This window comes from Arachis stenosperma, chromosome 4, assembly GCF_014773155.1.
Source record: "Arachis stenosperma cultivar V10309 chromosome 4, arast.V10309.gnm1.PFL2, whole genome shotgun sequence".
NCBI classification, from domain to species: Eukaryota; Viridiplantae; Streptophyta; class Magnoliopsida; order Fabales; family Fabaceae; genus Arachis; species Arachis stenosperma.
In genome coordinates, this window is record NC_080380.1 from 147,917,130 (window position 1) to 147,940,074 (window position 22,945).

General features: G+C 36.1%; 4 protein-coding genes across 4 annotated transcripts; 1 reads left to right on the forward strand and 3 right to left on the reverse strand.

The window, feature by feature from the left end:
* Positions 1-1,865: 1,865 nt before the first annotated feature.
* On the reverse strand, positions 1,866-3,336 carry LOC130972901 (F-box protein CPR1-like). The gene is made up of 2 exons (XM_057897236.1): positions 2,332-3,336; positions 1,866-2,014 (listed from the first exon to the last, which is right to left on the reverse strand). The coding sequence occupies exons 1-2, from the start codon at positions 3,329-3,331 to the stop codon at positions 1,962-1,964; spliced, it is 1,053 nt and encodes a 350-aa protein (XP_057753219.1). The 5' UTR covers positions 3,332-3,336; the 3' UTR covers positions 1,866-1,961.
* A 2,924-nt stretch (positions 3,337-6,260) lies between these two features.
* LOC130975899 (F-box protein CPR1-like) lies at positions 6,261-7,133 on the reverse strand. The gene has a single exon (XM_057900616.1). It carries the CDS (start codon positions 7,131-7,133, stop codon positions 6,261-6,263), a length of 873 nt encoding a protein of 290 aa, XP_057756599.1.
* Positions 7,134-9,412: 2,279 nt separating this feature from the next.
* LOC130975900 (F-box/kelch-repeat protein At3g23880-like) lies at positions 9,413-10,535 on the reverse strand. Its single transcript, XM_057900617.1, has 2 exons — positions 10,444-10,535; positions 9,413-10,295 (listed from the first exon to the last, which is right to left on the reverse strand). The coding sequence occupies exons 1-2, from the start codon at positions 10,533-10,535 to the stop codon at positions 9,413-9,415; spliced, it is 975 nt and encodes a 324-aa protein (XP_057756600.1).
* A 780-nt stretch (positions 10,536-11,315) lies between these two features.
* Positions 11,316-14,085, forward strand: LOC130975901 (uncharacterized). Its single transcript, XM_057900618.1, has 3 exons — positions 11,316-11,904; positions 12,186-13,178; positions 13,265-14,085. The coding sequence occupies exons 1-3, from the start codon at positions 11,316-11,318 to the stop codon at positions 14,083-14,085; spliced, it is 2,403 nt and encodes an 800-aa protein (XP_057756601.1).
* The last annotated feature ends 8,860 nt before the right edge of the window (positions 14,086-22,945 follow it).

Genomic DNA, 22,945 nt, shown 5'->3' on the forward strand with positions numbered 1-22,945 from the left:
ACGAAATTCATCGGAAGGACCACTATGAGTACCGGAGATTAACTTCAGGGATGATCTCGACAAATTTTTAAGTTCAGGGATTACTTTGAGCCTCGAGGATAACTTTAGGGACTACTTTGATACTTACCTCGGGTCCGTCACTGTATTTACAATTATACTTATAACATGTTCAATTTGTTATACATTTTTCTATTATTCATGTATTTTTATTATTTAATAAATATTTTATGTTGAAAATATTATCTATTTATTTATTTTAACTAACCTATAATTTTATTTCTATTGTTATGTTATCGTTGGCTTTTTAAAATATTGTTAAGACTTGTTATGTCATTGTTGGTTAGTTAAAATTTGATGTTAAGACTTATTATATGTATTTAATTTTTTTATTTAAAAAATCGCAAATCCAAACCGATCCAAACCGCTTGTAATCAGATCAGATCGGATTTCGAAAAAAAGTTCATCTAATCCAAACCGCACCGCACATAAATTAAGCGTTTGGATCAGATGACTTTTTTCCTTGAAATTGAACCAAACTGCACCGCAAACTCTTCTAGTTGCTACTAATTACTAGTATGACATTAAGTTAAAGCTTATGACTCTAATTTCATTGGATGTGTGTGAAATCGAAAAAGTTAATTAAGTTTGTAAAACGTAAATTTTTAACAAGATTGAAATCTTAAAATCCTCGTATCTAATAAAAACTTTATAAAATCAATTGACTCATTTAAAATCGTAATATTGGTAGAGGTGAGTACGGATTGTGGATACTCGATTATACGTTCGAATCCAAACTGAACTAATTAAATTGATTTTGGAATCAATGGATAATCGGGTCCAATCCGAATCAAACAATGATTCTCGACCCAAATCAAACAATGATTCTCTTTAGTAATTGGTTCGGGTAACAGTTTTGAGGGTGTAGAACCCGAATCAAGCCGTAGGTCCGACCGTATATTAATTAAATAAAAAAATAAAAGTTTAAAATATATATGTCTTTTAATATGTTTAGATTTTATTGTCTTTGGATTTTAATGTGTTTAGTTTTTAATGTATTTGGTGTTTAACATGTTTGGATTATTTCTATTAATATTATATGTTTATTGTACTTACAAAATTTTTAAAATAAAAATTTCGTTTTTTTTTTATGAATTTTTATTTCATCGGGTATCCAATTATCTGAATCGAACTAATCCATTTTTAATTGGTTTGATTTGGTTCGAGTACGCACAAAAAGAAAATATAAATTCGAACCGAACCAAACTAATTACAATTTAATTAGTTCGGTTCTAATTTCACCTTAAACTCAAACTAATCCAACCCGTACTGACTCCTAAATATGAAAAGATTTTAAGAGTTAAATAGAAATTCTAGTTATGGATGTACCTAATCTTATAAGGATAGGCCATCCGCTAGAAATTTTTTATAAAAGGTATATTTATCTATAGTAATTGGCAGTTCAGCACAATAAAGTTGACACAAGATTTCTGATACTAATTCTCCTTCTCTTTAAAAGCTATTCACTATGTATTTTACTCCCAATAATTTAAAACTAAATTAGATACAAGATTAATAAAATAAGCACACATTGCTCGATAACAGAGACAAACAAGAATTTTAAAAGACTCATTTGACAAATTCACTGGATTCCACACCTTGCATCTGAAGTCTGCAGGAGAAACTTATTCAAAAGAATCTACAATTAAAACTTCTAGGATTGGGTTCATAAGGTTTGGACATGATAAAAAAAAGTACATCATATAATCTGCAAAATAAAACATCTAAAGTTTTGCATAACCAACTAAAAAATATTACTATTAGATATGATTCAAAAGATATATTAGACTTAACCAAAAAGAGACTACTTCATTTGCACTTTTCCAATGTTCTTCTCGGTGTGTCAAGCTGCTCACTTGTGTTTGGCTCCTAATTCTCTTTCTTTGTTTGAATCCTTCGTGATGCTAACCTTTAGCAACATCAAGTTGTTCAAAACATTCATGGTGAACTTGATGGACTGCAAAATAATATAAACAAAAAAAATCTCAACAGATAAAACTCAAAGCTTTAGACAAGAAAAAGATCTAAACTTTGAAACTGACCACAAGACCGGACTATAGGGACCATAGGAAGTAAGACCGTGATTAATGATTCCCTAGTGATTAACGATTCCCTAGGCATTGATAAATTCGAATTCACCATCCATAGACAAAAGTGACCTTTGATTGGAAATTGATGCATAATGCATATTACTCATTACTTTTTCATTAATCACAATGCAATGAAAACTAACATGAATGGCTTGGTGCAAAGCATAGGAGAATAGTTACATACCTTTTTCCTTCTTCTTATTATTATTGTTATTATCCTCATCCTTAATGTCACTAGGGAGTGGCAAGAGACTCTCTGTATACAGAGCATCGGATGCAAAGAGGTCAACCCATAACCAAGGATTTTTAAAACGTTCCTCTCCTATGAGATTATACATGTAGAGAAAATTATAACCTCTTCCAATAATATCACCATTTTCGACTTTGCAAGGAATTTGATAGAGAGTCCAAGATGAATGCACTTTATATTCTTGCATCACCCATAGGTCAGTGTTACAGCTATCACGATTGTGATAATAAAAGGCTAGGCCCCCTCTTTTAGTATAATCTCTTCCAATAATATCACCATTACTGGAAAAGCACAATGGCTGAAAGACTTTGCAAGGAACCTGATAGAGAGTCCAAGATGAGTGCACTTTATATTCTTTCATCACCCATATGTCAGTGCTACAGCTATTAAAATCGCGATAATACAAGGCTAGACAGCCTCCTAGTAGGGCTAGACCTGAATAACCGCGTGAAAACATTACTAGTTGTTCCGGGGCAGATATCCTCGAGAAAGTCCTTTCCTTCAGATCAAAGATAAGAATAGCATCCTTGTAAACTTTAGGAGAGAATTGCGCCCAATGAAGAGCGTCATTCAAGAACAACCCAAAAGAATTGCGGTCAAAACCAAACAAGGGATTGGGGAGTGCAGCATCAAAATCAATCCATGAATTGGTTCTCAAGGAAAAGCAGTCAAAGTGATCATGGTCATCCATATCCTGCCAAGCTACAACAACTAAGTAATCATCCTGTGATGCATCATAACCAAATCCATAGAGATGAAATTTGGAGGGACGGCTAAAGTCCTGGTGCTTACAACGAGAAAGAATATGAGAGTAGGATATTAATTTTTTGGATCCAGTCAGTGGGTTCCATACCACAAGAAGACATGGGTGTCGATCAAAGAGAACGAAGCCTCTGCAGGATCCAAGGACCTTAACATCGGCAGATCGTGTCATGTCGAAAGGGGGAGACACCTCTCTTACTTGTAATGTATCATTGCCGTCACTAAATAGTGCGTCTAAGTAAACAGAGTAAGCCTTCGGACGTTTTCCTATGGAGATGCATGCGTTGGTTGATGCGGGAGAGCGGTGAAAATGCAATTCCGCAAAGTCAGGATCGGAAATTAGAGAGTGCCAAAGTTTCGAAACGCACTTGAGGCGACCGAGATGTTTAACCCGAACCCTCAGTAAGATTCTCTGAATCAGGTCAAGAGGGAGGATGTCGTGAATGCTCTTGCTCTTGTCATTCTGATTCTTCTTCTCCTCCATGCTCGATTGCTCTTTCTGCTCCTCCTTCTTATCCATGCTTGGAAGAGACTAGAGAGCAGCAGTGACCACTGACCAGCGACAATAGCAACAGTGCAACACGGAGCAGCAGCGACACCAATTACTCAGTGATGCGACGCAGAAACAGCAGTAAATGAGAGATTGGGAGAGGTGAATGGAGATGGAGGTGAGGCTGTAAATTGTTAACCGTAAAAGTGAGAAAGATTGAGAGATTAGGGTTAGGTATTTACTATTATGGTTTCCATATTTTTTTAATGTTGGAGAGAAAAAAAAATTAGTGGTCCACCAATTTTTTTTTAATTTTTCTCTTCAATGAAATAAATGAATAATAAAAAATAATCATTTTTTATTTTCTTTTTTTTTTATTTTTCCTTCAAATAAATATAACCTAAGTATATAGATGGTTATTCTAATGTTAAAATTTAGTAAATATTTTGGAATTGAAATATTTTGGGATTGAAGTGTTATTTTATTTTATTGGATCAATCCTAGAGTCCATTATTCACATTGTTTACAAAAGTCATTATCTATCTAACAAAATTTTTATATTTATTCATGTTTAGTGAACTTAGGATGTACCTATTGATTATATTGTCTAGCTACCTAACAAAATTGTTTGGTTTATTCATGTTTAGTAGACTTGGGATATAACTTATTGTACATATTGTTCACAATCTCCATTGTCTACTTAGTAGAATTCGTTTAGATATTAATTGGTTTTGTTAAGTTGATTTTTGACTGAAACACAATATAAGCATCCCCATTTATTGTGTCCGCTTTGATTATTAACAATGATCATAATGCTAGAACTAAGAAGTTTGAAATGTCACGAGGGTTATGCAGTCTATATAGTATTATGGTGTGTGTTGTTTCAAGGCTTGGAACAAGTAACTCGATTATGTCGTTTGGGTGGGTAAAGGTGGCTTCTCATGAGTTTAACAACAATGTGACCTTTCTTTGTAGTTCAAACCAAAACAATAAGTTTTGGGACTGATTTGTGTTCTTACTACATAATGAAAAGGACACGATAGAAATCACGAGGCTTCAGTCCAGATTAATACCCCTTTATGTACTAAAAGGAAAAAAATAAAGAAATCACGAGGCTGTGAAAGCAGCGTTCGTTATGTAACTCTATTGTCAAGTACAATGAACTGGGATCGTTGAATTTTGTTTAAACTGTTTTGAAACCGCATAACATTAAGTTAAAGCTGATGTCTCTAATTTCATTGGGATGTACCTAATATTATAAGGATACACATCAGCTAAAAGGTAAAAACTATTTAGGGGGCACTTGTGCATGCTGCTAAACCTAATCATTAACTGAAAGTAGTCATCAATGAGAAAAGTATATTTATATAAAAGTAATCTAAGTGCATGTTGTTCTCCCCAAACGCTATTCTCTATGTATTAAAATTAGATACAAGATTAATAAAATAAGCACACAGTGCTCAATAAAACAAAGACAAATTCATTGGACTCCACAAATGACAAACCTTCCTTCTTAAGTCTGAAGAATAAAAGTAATATCCCAAAAAGAATCTACATTTAAAAATTTTTGGATTGAGTTCACAAGATTTTGACATGATAAAAATTGAAGTTTAATTAACATAAGACATCAAAAAGAATAAATGAAGAAAAAAGTACTTCATCTTTATAGCAAAACAATTCTCATATACTTTGTTTCTGGGTTTGCCGCATTTGCTAGTGGACTTCTAAAAACAACCAGGCTAAAGGTAAGATTAACAGAAAAGTATATTATGTAATCAGCAAAATAAAAATTTGAAGTTTTGCATAACCAACTAAGAAATATTACTACTAGATTTCATGCAAAAGATATATTGGATTTTAAAAGGAGACTAAACTTCATTTACACTTTTCAAATGTTCTTCTCCCCATGTGTCGAGCTATTCAGTATTCACTTGTATGTTAGCTCCTAATTCTCTTTCTTTGTTTGAATCCTTTGTGATGCTAACTTTTAGCGACATCAAGTTGTTCAAAACATTCTTGGTAAATTTGATGGCCTGCAAAAAAGCTCAACTGGTAAGAGTCAAAGCTTTAGACATGAAAACGATCTAAACTTGGAAACCTCTCCACAAGACCGGTCTATAGGAAGCAAGACAGTGATTAATGATTCCCTAAGCATTGATAAATTCAAATTTCATCATCCATAGACAAAAGTCACAGTTGATTGGAACTTGATGCATAACGCATATTACTCATTACTTGTTCATTCATCGGAATGTAATAACTAACAGGAATAGCTTGGGACAAAGCATAGGAGAATAGTTACATACCGTTTTCCTTCCTCTTCTACTTCTTGTTATCCTTATCCTTAATGTCACTAGGGAGTGGCAAGAGACTCTCTGTATACATAGCATCGGTTGAACTGATGTTATACACAGAACAACTATATTTAACACGTGGGAGCAGCTCTACCACATTATATATGAGAAACCTTCTCTTTTCTACTTTATCCCAAAGAAATTGTTCTCCAATAATATCACCATTATTGGATAAGCACAGAGGCCGAAAGTAAAGGCAAGGAATCTGATAGAGAGTCCAAGATGAGTGCACTTTATATTCTTTCATCACCCATATGTCATATGTCAGTGCTATAGCTATCATCATTGTGATAATACAAGGCTAGGCAGCCTCCCAGTAGGGCGAGATTTGGATAACTATAAGAGCATGGCAGTTGTTCCGGCGCATATATGGTTGAAAAAGCCCTTTCCTTCAGATCAAAGATAAAGATAGCAACACTGGCTTTATCAGGGAAAACCAGCCAATGAATAGCACCATTCAAGAACAACCCACAAGGCTGGTGAGCAAAAACACGCAAGGGTTTGGGGAGTGCAGTATCAAGATAAATCCAGGAATTGGTTCTCAAGGACAAGCAATCGAAGTGATCTTGCCTTTCCCACTGGCTCCAAGCTACAACAACTAAGTAATCATCCCGGGATGCATCATAACCAAATCCATACAGTTGGGGACTGTAGGGAAGCCTAAAGCCATTGTACTCACTACGAGAATCAATATCAGAGTAAGATATTCTTCTGCTGGATCCAGTCAGTGGGTTCCATAGCACTAAAAATTCAGGGTGTCCATGTAAGAGAACAAAGCCTCTGCAGGATCCCAGGACCGCAAGATGAGAAGGTGGTTCCTTTTTGAGAGGGAGACACACCTCTTTTACTTGTGATGATGCATCATTGTCGTCACTAAATAGTGCGTCTAAGTAAACTAAGCATGCCACACTGCCTTTTGGTATGAAGATGAGTGCGTTGGAGGAAGCGGGAGAGTGGTGAAAATGCAGTTCCGCAAAGTGTGGATCGGAAATGAGAGAGTACCACAGCTTCGAAACGCACCTGAGGGAAGCCAGATGTTTGGCCGGCACTCTCAGTAAGATTATGTGAATCAACTCAACAGGGAGGATGTCGTGAATACTCTTCTGCTCCTGCTTCATCTTCTCCCCCATAATCGATTGCTCTTTTGCTTTGTTCCTGTGTACTTCAGCCACTTCTTCTTATTTGGATTGAAGGTTGTGCTTTTATTAGGGTCAGTTTTGGATTGGCTATTCCAAAAGAAAATACTTATTTGTTTAGAAAAAGTTATCGGGCTTTGATAGTTAGACAATCGCTTTTGGAACGTCTCAACAGATTCTAAAATAAAAATATATTTTTATTAAAATAATTATTATACATCTAATAAATTAAATATTTAATATATCTATTATTTATATTATTTAATATTTTTATTATTTATTTATATTTTTTTATTTATTTCATCAAGTTAAAGAGTCTATAACTATATATTCAAATAGGTCCGTAAATAATTTTGCATTGAATATTTTTATCTTTAAACTTTTTTTATTATATCAAAATCTTTAAATTTTATAAAAATAAGATATATAAATCTTTTTGTTATATTTTTAACAATTTATTTGTCCAAATGAAAATAATAGATTTAATTAAAGTAAAAATTTATATTTTATTTTTGTAAAATTAAAAAATTTTAATGTAATAAAATGTTTTTAAGACATAAAATTTTAATTTTGACCCGATGATCAAAATAAAACAAAATAAAACATTGGAATAAAAATAAGACATTTCAATTTTTAAAGATGAAATTAAAACTTAGTTTAAATGTTAGAAATTAAAATAATATTTTAGTCTAATAGAAAATAAATTTTAGAATTAAAATCGAATAAAAAAAATCCATAAAAGATGTACTACTAAAAGAAATTCAGCGTTGCTATTTTATTTTCTAAAATTAAAATAATGATGAGTGTAAATAATTTTGACTGAATAAGAAAATAAAATGTGGATAGAAATTAAAATTTGGAAGAATTTTTTTCTAAAATATCCATTAAAAATAAGTTAAATAATTTATATATTTATACATATAAAAATATTATTTGTACATTAAAATTAATAATCAAAATCAATCACCAAATATTTATGTAAAAATACATATATTATTTAATTTATTTTTAATATTTATTCTAATATATATTTTATATTAGTGACTAATTTTGATAATTAATTTTAATCTCCACATAATATAATAATCTTTTGTGTGCATACAATATTTTTATTGTATTCTCTTTTTGTATGCCGAATTTTCAAACCTTCCAAATGGTAGCTATTAATGAAACGAAAATGTTCCCATTTGAGAATGGAAGATTCTCCGAGTTGCGGATTTGTGGACGTTCATTGCAAGGTTGGCACAGTCTAAACAATCTGGAAAGCATAGAATTTCTAGACTTCTCTTCTTTTTACATTTCATCCAGCCAACTCTAACGGGTGGTCAATGAATAATTCATAGAATCTAGTTGTATTCAATCCTGGTAGATTTTCAACATAATTGATTCCTATACCATTTTGTCATCATCAACATCAAGTCATAAGCATAAGCAGTAGTGTTTGTTATGTAACTTCATCGCCATGTACAAAACTGGGAAACCGCATAATTTACCGATACCCTTGTTTATTACTGATTACTAGTATGACATTAAGTTAAAGCTTATGACTCTAATTTCATTGGGATGTACCTAATCTTATAAGGCTATATATTACTTATAAAATGTATATTTATCTATAGCAATAGATAAATTAGATACAAGATTAATAAATTTAGCATACATTGCTCGTAAAGACTCAAACTGGAATTTTAAAAGAGATTCATTTGACAAATTCACTGGACTCCACCACCTTGCATCCCTATTTATAGGAGTACTTATCCTTTTAAAACATGTTCAAGTAAGCCCCTCTGCCACCAATACCGTTGATTACTGGTTTGATATATACTCAAAATAGAACAATTCTCATCTACTGTAAATGTTTTCTTTTCTGGGTTTACCATCACTTACTAGTTAACTTCTAAAAACAACCATGCTAAAGGTAACATTCAAGAAAAAGTATATTATGTAACCAGCAAAATAAAACATCTAAAGTTCTGCATAACCAACTAAGAAATATTACTATACGATTTTATTCAAAAGATATATTGGATTTAAAAAGAGACTAAACTTCATCTGCACTTTTCAAATGGTTTTCTCAACGTGGCAAGCTGTACACTTGTATTCTTTCTTTGTTTGAATCCTCCTTGATGCTAACCTTTAGCAACATCAAGTTGTTCAAAAAATTCGTTTTCAACTTGATGCATAATGCATATCACACATTACATTCTCATTAATCACAATGCAATGCAATAAAAACTAGCGGGAATAAGTTGGTGCATGGCATAGGAGAATAGTTACATACCCTTTTCCTCCTCCTTCTCATCTTTATCCTTAATGCCACTTGGGAGCGGCAAGAGACTCTCTGTATACACAGCATCAGCTTCAAAGAAGGCACCCGGGAAACATAGATATTTAAAACGTTGGAGCCTCTCTTCTCTGAGATTGTATATGTAGAACTCCGATTTATCGTAGGTATGACGTTTTCCAATAAGATCCATAGCAATGGATAAGTACAGAGGCCGAAAGTCATAGGTAGGAGAAATCTGATAGAGAGTCCAAGATGAGTGCACTTTATATTCTTTCATCACCCATATCTCAGTTTTATAGCTATCAATATTGCGATAATACAAGGCTAGGCAGCCTCCTAATAGGGCAAGACCTGAATAGATACATGAACTCCTTCCCAGTTTCTCTGGGACAGATATCATTGAGAAAGTCCTTTCCTTGAGATCAAAGATAAGAATAGCATCCCTGTAATCGTTAAGAATGGAAGGCACCCAATGAATAGCGCCATTAAAGAACAACCCAGGAGAATGCCAGTTATTAAAACCCAAGGGTTTGGGGAGTGCATCCTTAAAATCAATCCATGAATTGGCTCTCAAGGAAAAGCAATCAAAGTGATCTTGGCCATGCTTATCCTGCCAAGGTACAACAGCTAAGTAGTCATCCTGTGAAGCATCATAACCAAATCCATACTTGTGCTTAAAACCAGAAGCAATATGAGAATAGGATATCAATTTGCTGGATCCAGTAAGTGGGTTCCATACCACAAGAAATCTTTCGGGTTGATGTAAGAGAACAAAGCCTCTGCATGATCCCAGGACCTCAAAATGAGGTGGTGATTCCAACGTGAAAGAGGGAGACACCTTTCTTACTTGTAATGCATCATTGTTGTTACTAAAAAATGCGTCTAAGTCAACGAAGTAAACCACAGTGCCTTTTTTCTATGAAGACGCATGCGTTGGTGGAAGCAGGAGAGTGGTGAAAATGCAATCCAGCAAAGTGTGGATCGGAAATGAGAGAGTACCAGAGTTTCGAAACGCACCTGAGGCGAGCGAGATGTTTGGCCGGCACTCTCAGGAAGATTCTGTGAATCAACTCAAGAGGGAGGATGTCATGAATGCTCTTCTTCTTCATGTTCGATTGATCTTTTGGTTTGTTCAGGGTGTGCTTCTGCAACTTCTTCTTCTTATAATCTTATTATCCCTGCTTCGAATGTTGTGCTTTTCCCAATTCATATAGCAATTCACGAAACCTTGGGACTTGAAAATTTTCGTTTGGTATTTGGATTGGCTATTCGAAGAAAATAGTTATTTGTTTTATCTTTTTTTAAAACAAAACAAATAAAAAAAAGTTATTTCATGAATAAACTTATAAACAAAAATTTTTAAATATTAACTATATATAATTTTATTTAGTTAGAGAAAAGAAAGGGCTAATTTTTTTAGATATGGTATTCGGGTGAGTGTTATGCTGCAATATGATGATTATGGGTGATTTACACTGTTATGACGGCGCTGCGTTTTTGGAATTTAGGGGGAAGAAATCGGTTGCACCGATTTGAGGTAGGAGAAATCGGTGGCACCGATTTATGTTAGTGAGGGTTGAAAATCGGTGGAACCGATTTGTGGTTGGGGGAGGCTGTTGGGTATGAAATCGGTGTCACCGATTTGTGGTTGGTCCAATTTTAATTTAATCGGGGTTCCCTAATCGGACCCACCGATTTGGGTGTGCAGCAGTCGGTCCCTCCGATTTCAACCCTTAGTCGACACAAAAAGCGGATGGTGGCCTCACAGAAGCCCCATTTCTTCCTCGTCCCCTAATGTTCATCCTCTTCTCCTCCCTTCTCTTATGTTCTGTGATTCTTCTCCTTCATTTTTGTAAAAAAAATTTCTGAGGCTGGAAATAGATAGTGTTATGGATGATAGAGTTGTATTGAAGATTTATTACTACGGACAGATCTTATTACAAACATATGAGGGAGTTCAATTTGTGTGTGAAAATCCATTGGATGTTGTTATTCCGTTCACATTGTCATTTGAGGAGTTGAAAGGTGTGATTTGTGAGAAGATAGGTACGCAAAGATGTAGGAGAATATCGTGTATTTTGTACAGGTATCCTTTACCTGTGTTTGGCGGGTTTGTTCAATTTCAGACCAAGTATGTGATGGACGAAGCGAGTATGCAGGAAATGTTTTCAATGTACATGGAAAATCGCCACCGAATATCGTGCATCGAGTTATATATTGAGTTTGAGCAATCTGAAGCGGACCGTAACATTGAGTTGGAAGATTATAATAGTGAAAGCGAAGATGAATTTGAAAGTAACTATGAGATCGTCGGTCCAGGTGAGGACGAAGAAGGAGCTGTTGGAACCATGAACGCAGATGTGGCGGAAGTTGCAAATGCACTAGCAAACCCGCATCCGTTTCAAGAGCCATCTTTCATGCGGTCGTTGGATTTGGGGGCCATGCACGCACCGGAGTTTCCGCAATATATGAATACAGGTGCGTAAACCTAACTAGCTACGTGAATCTCTGAAGTAGCAGATCGATAAGTCAGATGAGTAATGTATGTGACCAGGCATTTGTGAGCATAGCGTTTGATTTTTTTATTAATTAATAATAATTTGTTGTGAATGATATGTAATTGTTGTTTACGTAGATGGAATAGCGAAAAATAAGACTATAACGATCTTACCTAGTAAAGTATGTTTATTAATTGAGTTGTAATGAAGGACTTCTTACTCAGTACATAATGAAGCATTTATTACTTTTGATGTGTGTAGCCCCTCCTGTTGTGGCGGATGGTGAGTTCACAGTGGGGATGGAATTCAGCTCAAGGGAGGCAGTAATCAAGGCAATGAAAGATTATACCATCCGGAGAGGTGTGGACTATCGGGTATATGAGTCGGAACCGACGACATTCTATGCCAAATGTATAGAATATGGGAATGGTTGTGACTGGTTGATCAGGATAACCAAAATGCAGAAGAAGTACTGTTGGGAGATAAGGAGGTACAATGGAAGTCATACTTGTACCAGGTCTACTATTTCTCAAGACCATTCGAAGCTGGATTCCAAGACAGTTGCAGAAGCAATAAAGCCGTTGGTAGAGGTTGACCCGTCTATAAAGGTGAAATCAGTAATTGCTGATATCCAGTCAAAGTTTAACTACACCATCAGTTATCGCAAGGCTTGGTTAGCAAAGCAGCAGGCGGTCGAATCAATTTTTGGAAGTTGGGAAGCATCGTATGAAGCTTTGCCGATATGGTTTGAGGCCATGTGCCACAAAGAGCCATCAGCAGTGGTTCACTTTGAAACAATGCCAGCTTACCAGGGGGATGATTTGGTTCCTGATATACGTGTTCTACATAGAGTCTTCTGGAGTTATTACCCCTGTATAAGGGCCTTCAGACACTGCAAGCCGGTGGTGCAGGTGGACGGGACTCATTTGTATGGAAAATACAAGGGTTGTTTATTGGTTGCAGTGTCACAAGATGGTAATAACAACATCGTGCCTATTGCATTTGCCATAGTGGAGGGAGAGACTTCTGATGCATGGCACTTTTTTCTGAGCAACCTGCGTCAACATGTGGTGACCCGTGATGGTGTCGGACTAATCTCCGATCGACACGATTCGATTAGGTCAGCTATTGAACGAAGTAATGGGGCGTGGTCTCCTCCAAGAGCTTTCCATATGTTTTGTATCAGGCATATTGAGTCCAACTTCTTGAGGAAGTTCAAAGCACCTTACCTGCAGAAGCTTATCGTCAACATTGGTAAGTTTGTATACAATGAACTTTTAATTTATTGTAAGGACGATCAAATAGACTAGTGTTCATAGTTGACTGAATGTTTTTCATAGGATATTCAAGGACGACCAGGGAGTACCAGATGCGCTATGAACGATTAAAGGAACGGGGTGAGGCTTACACCAATTGGCTTGATCGGATCCCTCGTGAGCAGTATGCTTTGGCATTTGATGGTGGTTACCGATGGGGTCATATGACCACCAATCTTGTGGAATGTATCAACTCCGTCTTAAAGGGTGCACGCAATCTCCCAGTCACTGCACTTGTTAAGGCGACATTTTACAGGCTGAATGAGTTGTTCACTAGGAAAAGAGCTGAGGCTGAAGCCCGAATCAGTGCTGGACTTGTATTCTCTGAGACGGTGACAACCAAGCTGAATGCAAATCAACGAGCATCAGGTAACATACAGGTTAGCTGTTTTGATAGAGAAAATGAAGTCTTCGAAGTACGCGAGATGCCTAGCGGGGTTGAGTATGCAGTTGACCTGCGCCACTATCGGTGTGACTGTGGTGAATTCCAGGTTGACCGAATTCCGTGTAGGCACGTGTTTGCGTGCTGCGCAAATCAGAGGCTGGATTGGAAAGTGTACGTTAATGACGTTTACAAGATGGACCAGATTCGAAGAGTATACAGGGCTAGGTTTCGACCACTGGGAAATCCGGCAACGTGGCCTGCTTATCATGGACCTAGATTCGTTGGAAACCCGTTCCTCAGACGGGTAGCCAAGGGCAGGCCGAAGATGACCCGCTTCTTGAATGAGATGGACACTCGTATGTTGCGTCGCCCGAGGCGATGCAAGCAATGCGGTGCCGAGGGTCATAGTCGCAGCAGATGTCGTCAAAGTGGTGGACCGAGTGGAGGTCCCACCGAATAGTAGTAGTTACCTTTTTTTACATTTCGTTTGGATTTTAGTAGTTACCTTTTTTACATTTCATTTATGTACGTCATTGACATTTGAATTGACCAACCAGTGCTTATATTCATTTCAAACCTGATTAACATACACGATAGGAGATACGCAAGAAGTAATAACAATCTACGTGTAGTACTCATTAAGTAAATACACAATAAGTAAAATACTAGTTAACATACTCAACAATAACAAACTAGTTAACATACTCAATAAGTAAATACTAATAAGGAAATTAACATAGGCAACAATACCAACGTAGTCTACATAATCAATAAGTACATACCAATAACCAAATTAACATAGTCAACAATAACAACCTAGTTAACAATAAAATCCTAGTTAACATACTCAATAAGTCAAAGTGTACACATTATTTCTTAAATAGTAGTAAGAACCTAGGTAACATTCTCAATAATTAACTAGTTACAACTTCACTTCCTCGGTGCCCACTTTTTGTATAACTTTTTGCACTTCTTTGCAACCCTGTTAAAGGCGGATGGTGTATACCTTTTTGCACTCCGACGTGGAGGATCAGCTCTAAGGTTGTAACCTTTACCTTTTTCACTTGTGGCCGTACCTATGTAAACACAACAAATACAAATACAAATATACATATAAATATAAATATAAATATAAATACAAGTTCACCATGAATACAAATATAAATACAAATACAAATATGAATACAAATACAAATACAAATACAAATATAAATACGAATATAATTACCAATATAAATACAAATTATTACTAACATTATGTTTTACCTGCACTAGGTGCTGTATCCTCGTCAGCAGGATCGTCATCCTCATCACCACCCTCATCCTCAGACTCATCAGCGTCATCACCCTCATCCTCAGACTCATCCTCATCATCACCCTCATCCTCAGACTCATCCTCAACCTCATCCTGATGAACTGCTCTATGACTCTCATGAATCAGAGTCATCGGAATACGTCTAGGATTTCCACTTTGTATGATCCCTCCCGCCGCTTCATTACTTCTGCTCGAGTCAACCGACATTCTGGCACCAGAATTATCAGATGAAGTGCGACCCCGATATCCCAAATCCAATGACCTCCTAGCTGGATTAATACCACCAAAATGTGCCTGATGGTCGGTGGGAATGTCAATATAATTACCTGAATGTGACTGGTGCGACCCCGATGCCATCAAACCAAGTAGCTGACTGAATGAAGGTTGCTCTCCATACTCAGAATGTGGACCACCCCAAAACTGATGGTGTGACGGGACTGACGCTGAGTAATAATCAAACGGATGCGTGTAAGGAACATATGGTGCAAAATACTCAATCCCCTGATGTTGCGGTTCCGGTGGCGGTGGTGGTGGAGGTACGGCCACCGGTTCCGGTTCCGGTTCTGGTGCCGGTGGTGGTGGTGGTGGTGGTGGACCTTCTGGATTCTCTTCAAAAACAAGGTTCGACAATTGCAAGTGGTCACCATATTCCTCTCGGTACCAATGCATGTAAATTTCTAACGGATAATGTAAATGCTCCAAGTCTTCAGATAGAATGTGACTATATCGATTGGTCCATTGCATCACCCAACGCGAGTGGGTATTGGCCCAATCTTGATTCTTAGGCCCAGTTAGAACTTCCCCATGTGATGCACCTAGATCCTGCACTTCACTAGGAACACCCTGTGTCAATCCAAATTGCCTCCTGACTCTATCAGTTGCATGCCACTCGATGCATTCAAAATATATAAGTGGCACTGTGGCACTCCACACCACCGAATTATGACGAATGGCTAAGGAAATTACGTCTGGGTCGATGTGCCCAATGCCATAAGCCTGCCAAACAAACTGGACAATTCTCCCAGTAAGATGATTACACAACAATTACTTCACTTAAGAATTTACATAAGCTACTTGTATTTTACACAATACCTGTCCTTCTTCTAGATCATCCAAGAACCTCCTGTAGTAGGCAAGCGTTTTATATCGGTAGGCATAGTTTTGACGGTCCCAGTTATGCCACCTGCAGACGGACAATCCATTTCCTAACTTATCTTACCATAAACAAAATACAATTTATATCAATTGTTTCAATGCATACTTTAATCAAAATTACCTGTTTGCAACTGGAAAGACTCGGGGATTGCCAGGAATCGGCGCTAGAAATGGTAGCCGGTTCCAAGCCCAACTGACCAACAGTGTCAGTGGACCGTTCATCTCCTTGCAGTCGACACGAGTTGCCCTGCACAATGATCTATACAAGTGTGCCAGGCATGCCGAACCCCAACTAAACTGTATGATCTAGCCGAAGTTGCGGAGCAACGGTAAAAATTTCCAGTGCACCCCTGCACCCGACTTATCTGTAAATAGAACTTTCCCAAATAACAACATTATGTGACACTTTACATACATCTGCATGTGCACATCATCATTCAACACTATACGATCTCTCACACCCCTAAACCACGTTAATTTTATAAAGCTCCCTCTACATTCATTTTTGCTGGGTGCAATTCCAAATTGGTGCAAGCACTCGGCTTCCAATGCCTCAAAGCTACTCATGGTCGGACCTGTAACCGGAAGACCATTTGTTGGCAGACCGAGAATTACCGCCACATCCTCCAAGGTCACGGTACACTCACCAACCGGAAAATGGAAAGTATGAGTCTCGGGCCGCCATCTCTCAATCAGAGCATTAATCATTGCTGACTGGCCTTTAATAACTCCAATTTGGGATACATAATAAAATCCAGTCTCGCATAACTGTGCCTCAACAATGTGGTTATATGGATCCGGCGGGTGTAAATGATCGCACATCAACATCCTTGAAGCCTATAATACCACATTTTCCAGTATAAGAACAAATATAACATAACTATATTATTCAAAAACACAACTATGCTTAACATGTCCATTATAACTAACTCCCAATATAATAGCAATTCAAACATGTCCGTTATTACTATTCATATAAAAAACAGATAATACTAATTTTTCTATTATTAGGATTATTATTATTGTTATTATTATTATTATTCAAATAAAAAAACAGCATACTAAATTTCTTATTATTATTATTATTATTATTATTATTATTATTATTATTATTATTATTATTCAAACAGCATACATACTAATTTCTCTATTATTATGATTATTATTGTTATTATTATTATTATTCGTATAAAAAAAAAGCATACTAATTTATTATTATTATTATTATTATTATTCAAACAACATACATACATACTAATTTCTCTATTATTATGATTATTATTGTTGTTATTATTATTATTATTCGTATAAAAAAAGCTTACTAATTTATTATTATTATTATTATTATTATTATCATTATTATTATTATTCAAATAACATACATACTAATTTTTCAACTATTATTATTTATTATCATTACTATTATTATTATTATTATTATTTACATAAACCAAACAACATACTAATTTTTTATTATTATTATTATTCAAACAGTATATATATACTAATTTTATTATTATTAACCATAATAGCTAATAATTCACGATCATAAATAAATAAAATAACTAACAAAATTTTCATTATTAATCGTAATAACTAATTAAATTCGATTACTAATACTGAAAATGATAACAACAATATAACAATATCTCTCTATTCCAATTTATTATTTACAGATTTTCCTTTTTTTTTCATGTACTATTTTTTTTTTCAAACATTTCTTTTTTTTTTAAATATTATACATGATCCAGAGCTTCATCTTCATCACCCTAAACAAACATAACATTCATCTCATCTCCATACATACATACATACAAGGTTTATTCCTATTTTTATTTCTATTTCTAACCACCTAATAATAAAATACATACATATATGTTTAATTTCTAAATTCTACTTAGTGTCATTACAATATATACTGTTAATAAAATCAAAAATTATCACTATCATTATCATTAAATAAAATTATTAAAAAAAAATTTACATGATTTGGATCTCCAAGATAGTTAACAATATGAAGCTCCGGTTGATTTACTTCCTTAGTTTTCCTTTTTTTTGGCATTTTTCTTTTACCCTTTCCTGAGCTTCAGTGGTCCAACAATGGTGAAGGAGTGGGGTTGAGAGGAAGAAGAAAGGGAAAGTTGAGAGTGAAAGAGAGAGTGTTGTACCGTGTGAAAGAGAGAGGGGTATAGGGGAAATAGAGATAAGGGTCACGGGCCACACCAGGGGAAGCCAGCTGCATGTGCGACGTGTGGCAAGGGGTCACCAATCGGTGCCACCGATTTCAGGCCTCCCTTTCCCAGAAATCGGTCCCACCGATTTCCTTCCCCCCAATCGGTGCCACCGATTTCTTTCACGGCGCCGTCACAACTCCGTCAAACACCCCAAACCCCCATAACTTTGAAATACACCTACACCTCCCCCATATCAAAATTAAAAAACTCAAAAGAAAGTACTTTATAAATTACATTATAAAAAACGACAAGTTGAAAAATACAGTTTATATCATTTTAATTTTTTGAAAAGCTTTTAAATTATATCCATAATTTTACAAAAATACGATATTCTTTTTACTATTATACATGACTAAAAAAAATCTTGTTACAATTGCAAAGTAAACAAAGAAAAAGAAGTTTTAGAATTAGAGTAAAGCTCATAATTCATCATAAATAATAAAAAAAATAAAATTTTAGAAATTTAATAAACAGGTTCCTAGAAAAGGTGTGTTATTAGTGAAATTTTTTTTCCTAAATCAAAATAATGACAAGCGTAAAAATATTTGAGAAGATATAAAAATATAAATACGAAGAAATATTAGAATTTAGAGTAAAAATTAAAATTTGGAGGAAAAATTAAAATTAAACATATATAAATTATAATTATAATTATGTTATATGTGAAAAAAATTAATTATCAAATTAATTATTCATAAATAGTATATATTAAAATGTAAAATATATATTAAAAATAAATTAAATAATTCGTATATATAAATATAATAATTGATTTAGTAACTAATTTTAGTATGTATGTATATTTTTATTATAATTATTGATTATAATTATAACTTCTCCAAATGCACATACAAAAGACAAGATGAAATGTAAGATAAACTTTTAAGACATTATTATTATTTGCACTACTTTTATAAGAATGATTAGCTATATAGATTTTTTTAAGTTATTTTTTATTTGGTTTTTTTGAAAAAAAGATAATTTAGTGTTTTTTAATGGCTACTTTTTTTATATAAGGATGACATGTGAGTTTACGTTGAGTTATGGAGTATTGAGAGATATACACTATTATGACGGCATTTAATTTTTTGTTTTAGTGGGAAGAAATTAGACTATCCAATTTCATTGCAGAAAGAGAAATACAAATTGGATCTGATTTGTGTGAAGCAGAATTTTGTGGGTAGAAAAAATTTTTTGAAATTGGAGATGGAGATGGTTGTGGGGTTAGGGAGCAAACAGATAGAAATTTGTGTGTGAGGGTGAAAATGATGATGCTCGGGTAACATTCCAAAGATTATTAGAAGCATCGAAGCTAACCAGAGCCCAGCTGCATGCGTGCCACGTGGAGCCAGTACATAAATCAGACCAGGGTTTTCTATACTATCTGTATTCGGTCTGTCCGATTACAGTACCTCCAATTGGACGGTCTGATTTGTCTTGCGCAGTCCTCATACTCTGGTGAAATACCATATACCTCCATTACTCTATTATACACCAACCCTCTCTCCATATTAAAATTAATGTTAGAAACAAGAGACTGAGAGAATAATATGATGAATGTGTATTATTCAGTTGTGTGCCAAGGTACAGTATACAAGAGGTATTTATAGGTGCTAAATGAATCAGAGTAATAAAGGCATAGAATCCTATAATTAATATACAGATATACTATATAAATACAGACGATACTAATTGATCCTAATTGATGCTAATGATTCTCTAACATCCCCCCTCAAACTCAAGTGGGAGCTAAGGATACCAACTTGAGTTTGGATAACAAAGTCCGGAAATGAGTCGGGTGATGAGCTTTCGTGAAAATATCAGCAGTCTGATCTAGTGTTCCAACAACAATGAGACGAATAGCATCAATAAGGATACGTTGCCGAACAAAGTGACAATCAAGCTCAATGTGTTTGGTGCGTTCATGAAAGACATCATTATGGGCGATCTGAATAGCACTGCGGTTATCACAAAAAACATCAGTAGGGGACGACTGAGGAGAACCCAAATCTTCGAGAAGCCAACGAACCGAGACAACTTCAGCAGTGGTGTCAGCGAGGGCACGGTACTCAGCTTCTGTGCTTGAGCGAGCAGTGAACGTTTGCTTCTTAGCACGCCAAGAAATGAGAGCATCGCCAAGAAACAAACAGTAACCAGTAGTAGAACGACGATCAGTGGGATCACCAGCCCAATCAGCATCGGAGTAAGCCTGAAGAGACAAAGAGGAATTGGCAGAAAAATAAAGACCATGAAAGAGAGTGCCTTTGATGTAGCGAAGAATGTGTAGAACTGCCGCATAGTGAGTAGTACGAGGAGCTGACAAGAACTGGCTAACTACATGAACCGGATAGGCGATGTCTGGTCGGGTGACAGTCAAGTAGACTAGACCGCCAACTAACTGTCGATAGAGAGTCGGATTATCCAAAACAGTGCCATCCATAGGGGTAAATCGAACATTAGGCTCAAGAGGAGTAGACTCAGTGCGACTATCTGTAATCCCAGCACGAGCAAGAAGATCTGAAGCATACTTAGCCTGAGAGAGATAGATGCCATCATCGGTGGAGATGACCTCGAGACCAAAAAAATAGCTGAGAGAACCAAGATCTTTCATCTCAAAGGTACGATGAAGTGAGGCCTTGAGAGCAGAGATACCATCAACATCATCCCCAGTGATTATCATGTCATCAACATACAAAAGTAGGAGAACAATTCCACGTTCGCTTTTACGAATGAAGAGCGCATTCTCATGAGGGCTAGAAGTAAAACCAAGACTACATATGGTAGTGCTGAACTTGTCAAACCATTCACGAGGAGCTTGCTTAAGTCCATAAAGTGCCTTGCGAAGGAGACAAACCTTATCAGAAGGACAAGGATATCCCGGAGGTGGTTTCATATAGACTGCCTTTTTCAAATCCCCACTAAGAAATGCATTCTTCACATCCATCTGACTAAGAGACTATTTTTTAACCGCGGCAATGGCAAGAAGAGCTCGAACAGACGTAAAGCGAGCGATAGGGGCAAAAGTCTCTTCATAATCAATACCATACTCTTGCGTACAGCCTTGAGCAACCAAGCGGGCCTTATAACGGTCAATAGAGCCATCAGAGTGAGTCTTGATCTTGTATACCCATCTACTGCCCACAACTTCCTGATCAGAAGGAGGATCAACCAGATCCCAAGTGTGTGCTTTTTCAAGTGCCTGTAATTCTTCTTGCATTGCTTGTTGCCAATTTGGGTTGGAGGAGGCTTCTCTGAATGTCTTAGGTTCATGTTGATGAAGAATAGTAGAAAAACAATGGTAATCAAGAAGATGAGGAGGTTAGTAAACAAAGGTGACTGAGTAGTAGGAATCGACTCAAAGGATGAGAACGAGAAAACATGTGGTGCTCCCAAAAGACAACATGACGATATACAAATACGTTTAGAAAGAGGATCCCAACAACGATAACCCTTGTGTGTTCAGTGCCATAACCAAGAAAAACAACATACGAGCCTGAGGTTCAAGTTTACTATGTTCATGAGGCTGAAGAAGAATAAAACATACACAACCGAAACTGAAGAGAACTGTAATCTGGGGGGTATGATAAGACGCTCAAAGGGAGTAACATTACCAAGAATAGAAGAAGAGGGAGTATATTGATAACATGAACAGCAGTAAGAACAGCTTCATCCAAGTATCAGGTACGAAGAAGAAAGGAGCATTGCACGGACGGAGTCAAGAATGTGATGGTGTTTGCGTTCAGCTCTACCATTTTGTTGAGACGTACCAGGACAAGAAAACTCAGACAGAGTACCCCTGTTCTGCAAGAAAGGCTAAGAGTTTGGAATCACGGTATTCCATAGCATTATCACGTCGGAAAACCTTAATGGCCTTGGAAAAGTGAGTTTTAATCATAGTAGTAAAGTTGATATAGATCTGAGGTAACTCATGGCGATTAGTCATCAATAAACCCAAGTAAAACGGGAAAACATCAATGAAAACGACAAAGTATCGAGCTCCGCCCATAGAGGCAGTGGGAGCGGGGCCCCAAACATCAGAGTGAATGAGATCAAAAGGAGAGCAAGCAAGAGATGAGTTATTGTGAAAAGATAAAGCAGGTTGTTTGGCAGTTTGGCAAGAAATGCAGTCAAAAGATTCATTCGGAACCTGACCTAAAACACCCTGAGATACAAGAGGACGCAGTTTTCCTATGGAGGTGTCCATAAGTGAAGGGTAGAGGGAGAAGAAGCAGCACAAAGATTTGGTACAGGAGGAATATGAAGACTTTCGAGTTCAAACAATCTTCCGACCTTACATCCAGTCCCGATGATCTGTCCCGTCCGAGGATCCTGTACATGACAACCAGAAATAAAAAAGGTGACGTCAAAACCCAGATCAACAAGTTGACCAACAGAAATAAGATTGAACTTTAACTTGGGAATGTAGTAAGTATCAGGAAGATTAAGAGATGACTGAGATATAGAACCCTTGTGTGTTGCATGCAAGAGGGAGCCATTTGCAGTATTGACAGAAGGTCCATTTGTAGTTGCAGACATGGACGAGAAAATATTACGCAACGGAGATATGTGATTAAAGCAACCCGAGTCAAAGTACCATTTAGAAGTACCTGGAGGGG

Excerpts from the sequence above, each read along its gene's own strand:
- LOC130972901 (XM_057897236.1), bottom strand. The coding sequence starts at position 3,331 with ATGACACGATCTGCCGATGTTAAGGTCCTTGGATCCTGCAGAGGCTTC. Across the intron at positions 2,015-2,331 it reads TAATAAGAAGAAGGAAAAAG|TCCATCAAGTTCACCATGAA; the intron begins GTATGTAACTAT and ends ATTATTTTGCAG.
- LOC130975899 (XM_057900616.1), bottom strand. The coding sequence starts at position 7,133 with ATGGGGGAGAAGATGAAGCAGGAGCAGAAGAGTATTCACGACATCCTC.
- LOC130975900 (XM_057900617.1), bottom strand. The coding sequence starts at position 10,535 with ATGAAGAAGAAGAGCATTCATGACATCCTCCCTCTTGAGTTGATTCAC. Across the intron at positions 10,296-10,443 it reads AAACATCTCGCTCGCCTCAG|TAACAACAATGATGCATTAC; the intron begins GTGCGTTTCGAA and ends CGCATTTTTTAG.
- LOC130975901 (XM_057900618.1), top strand. The coding sequence starts at position 11,316 with ATGGATGATAGAGTTGTATTGAAGATTTATTACTACGGACAGATCTTA. Across the intron at positions 11,905-12,185 it reads TCCGCAATATATGAATACAG|CCCCTCCTGTTGTGGCGGAT; the intron begins GTGCGTAAACCT and ends TGATGTGTGTAG. Across the intron at positions 13,179-13,264 it reads GAAGCTTATCGTCAACATTG|GATATTCAAGGACGACCAGG; the intron begins GTAAGTTTGTAT and ends TGTTTTTCATAG.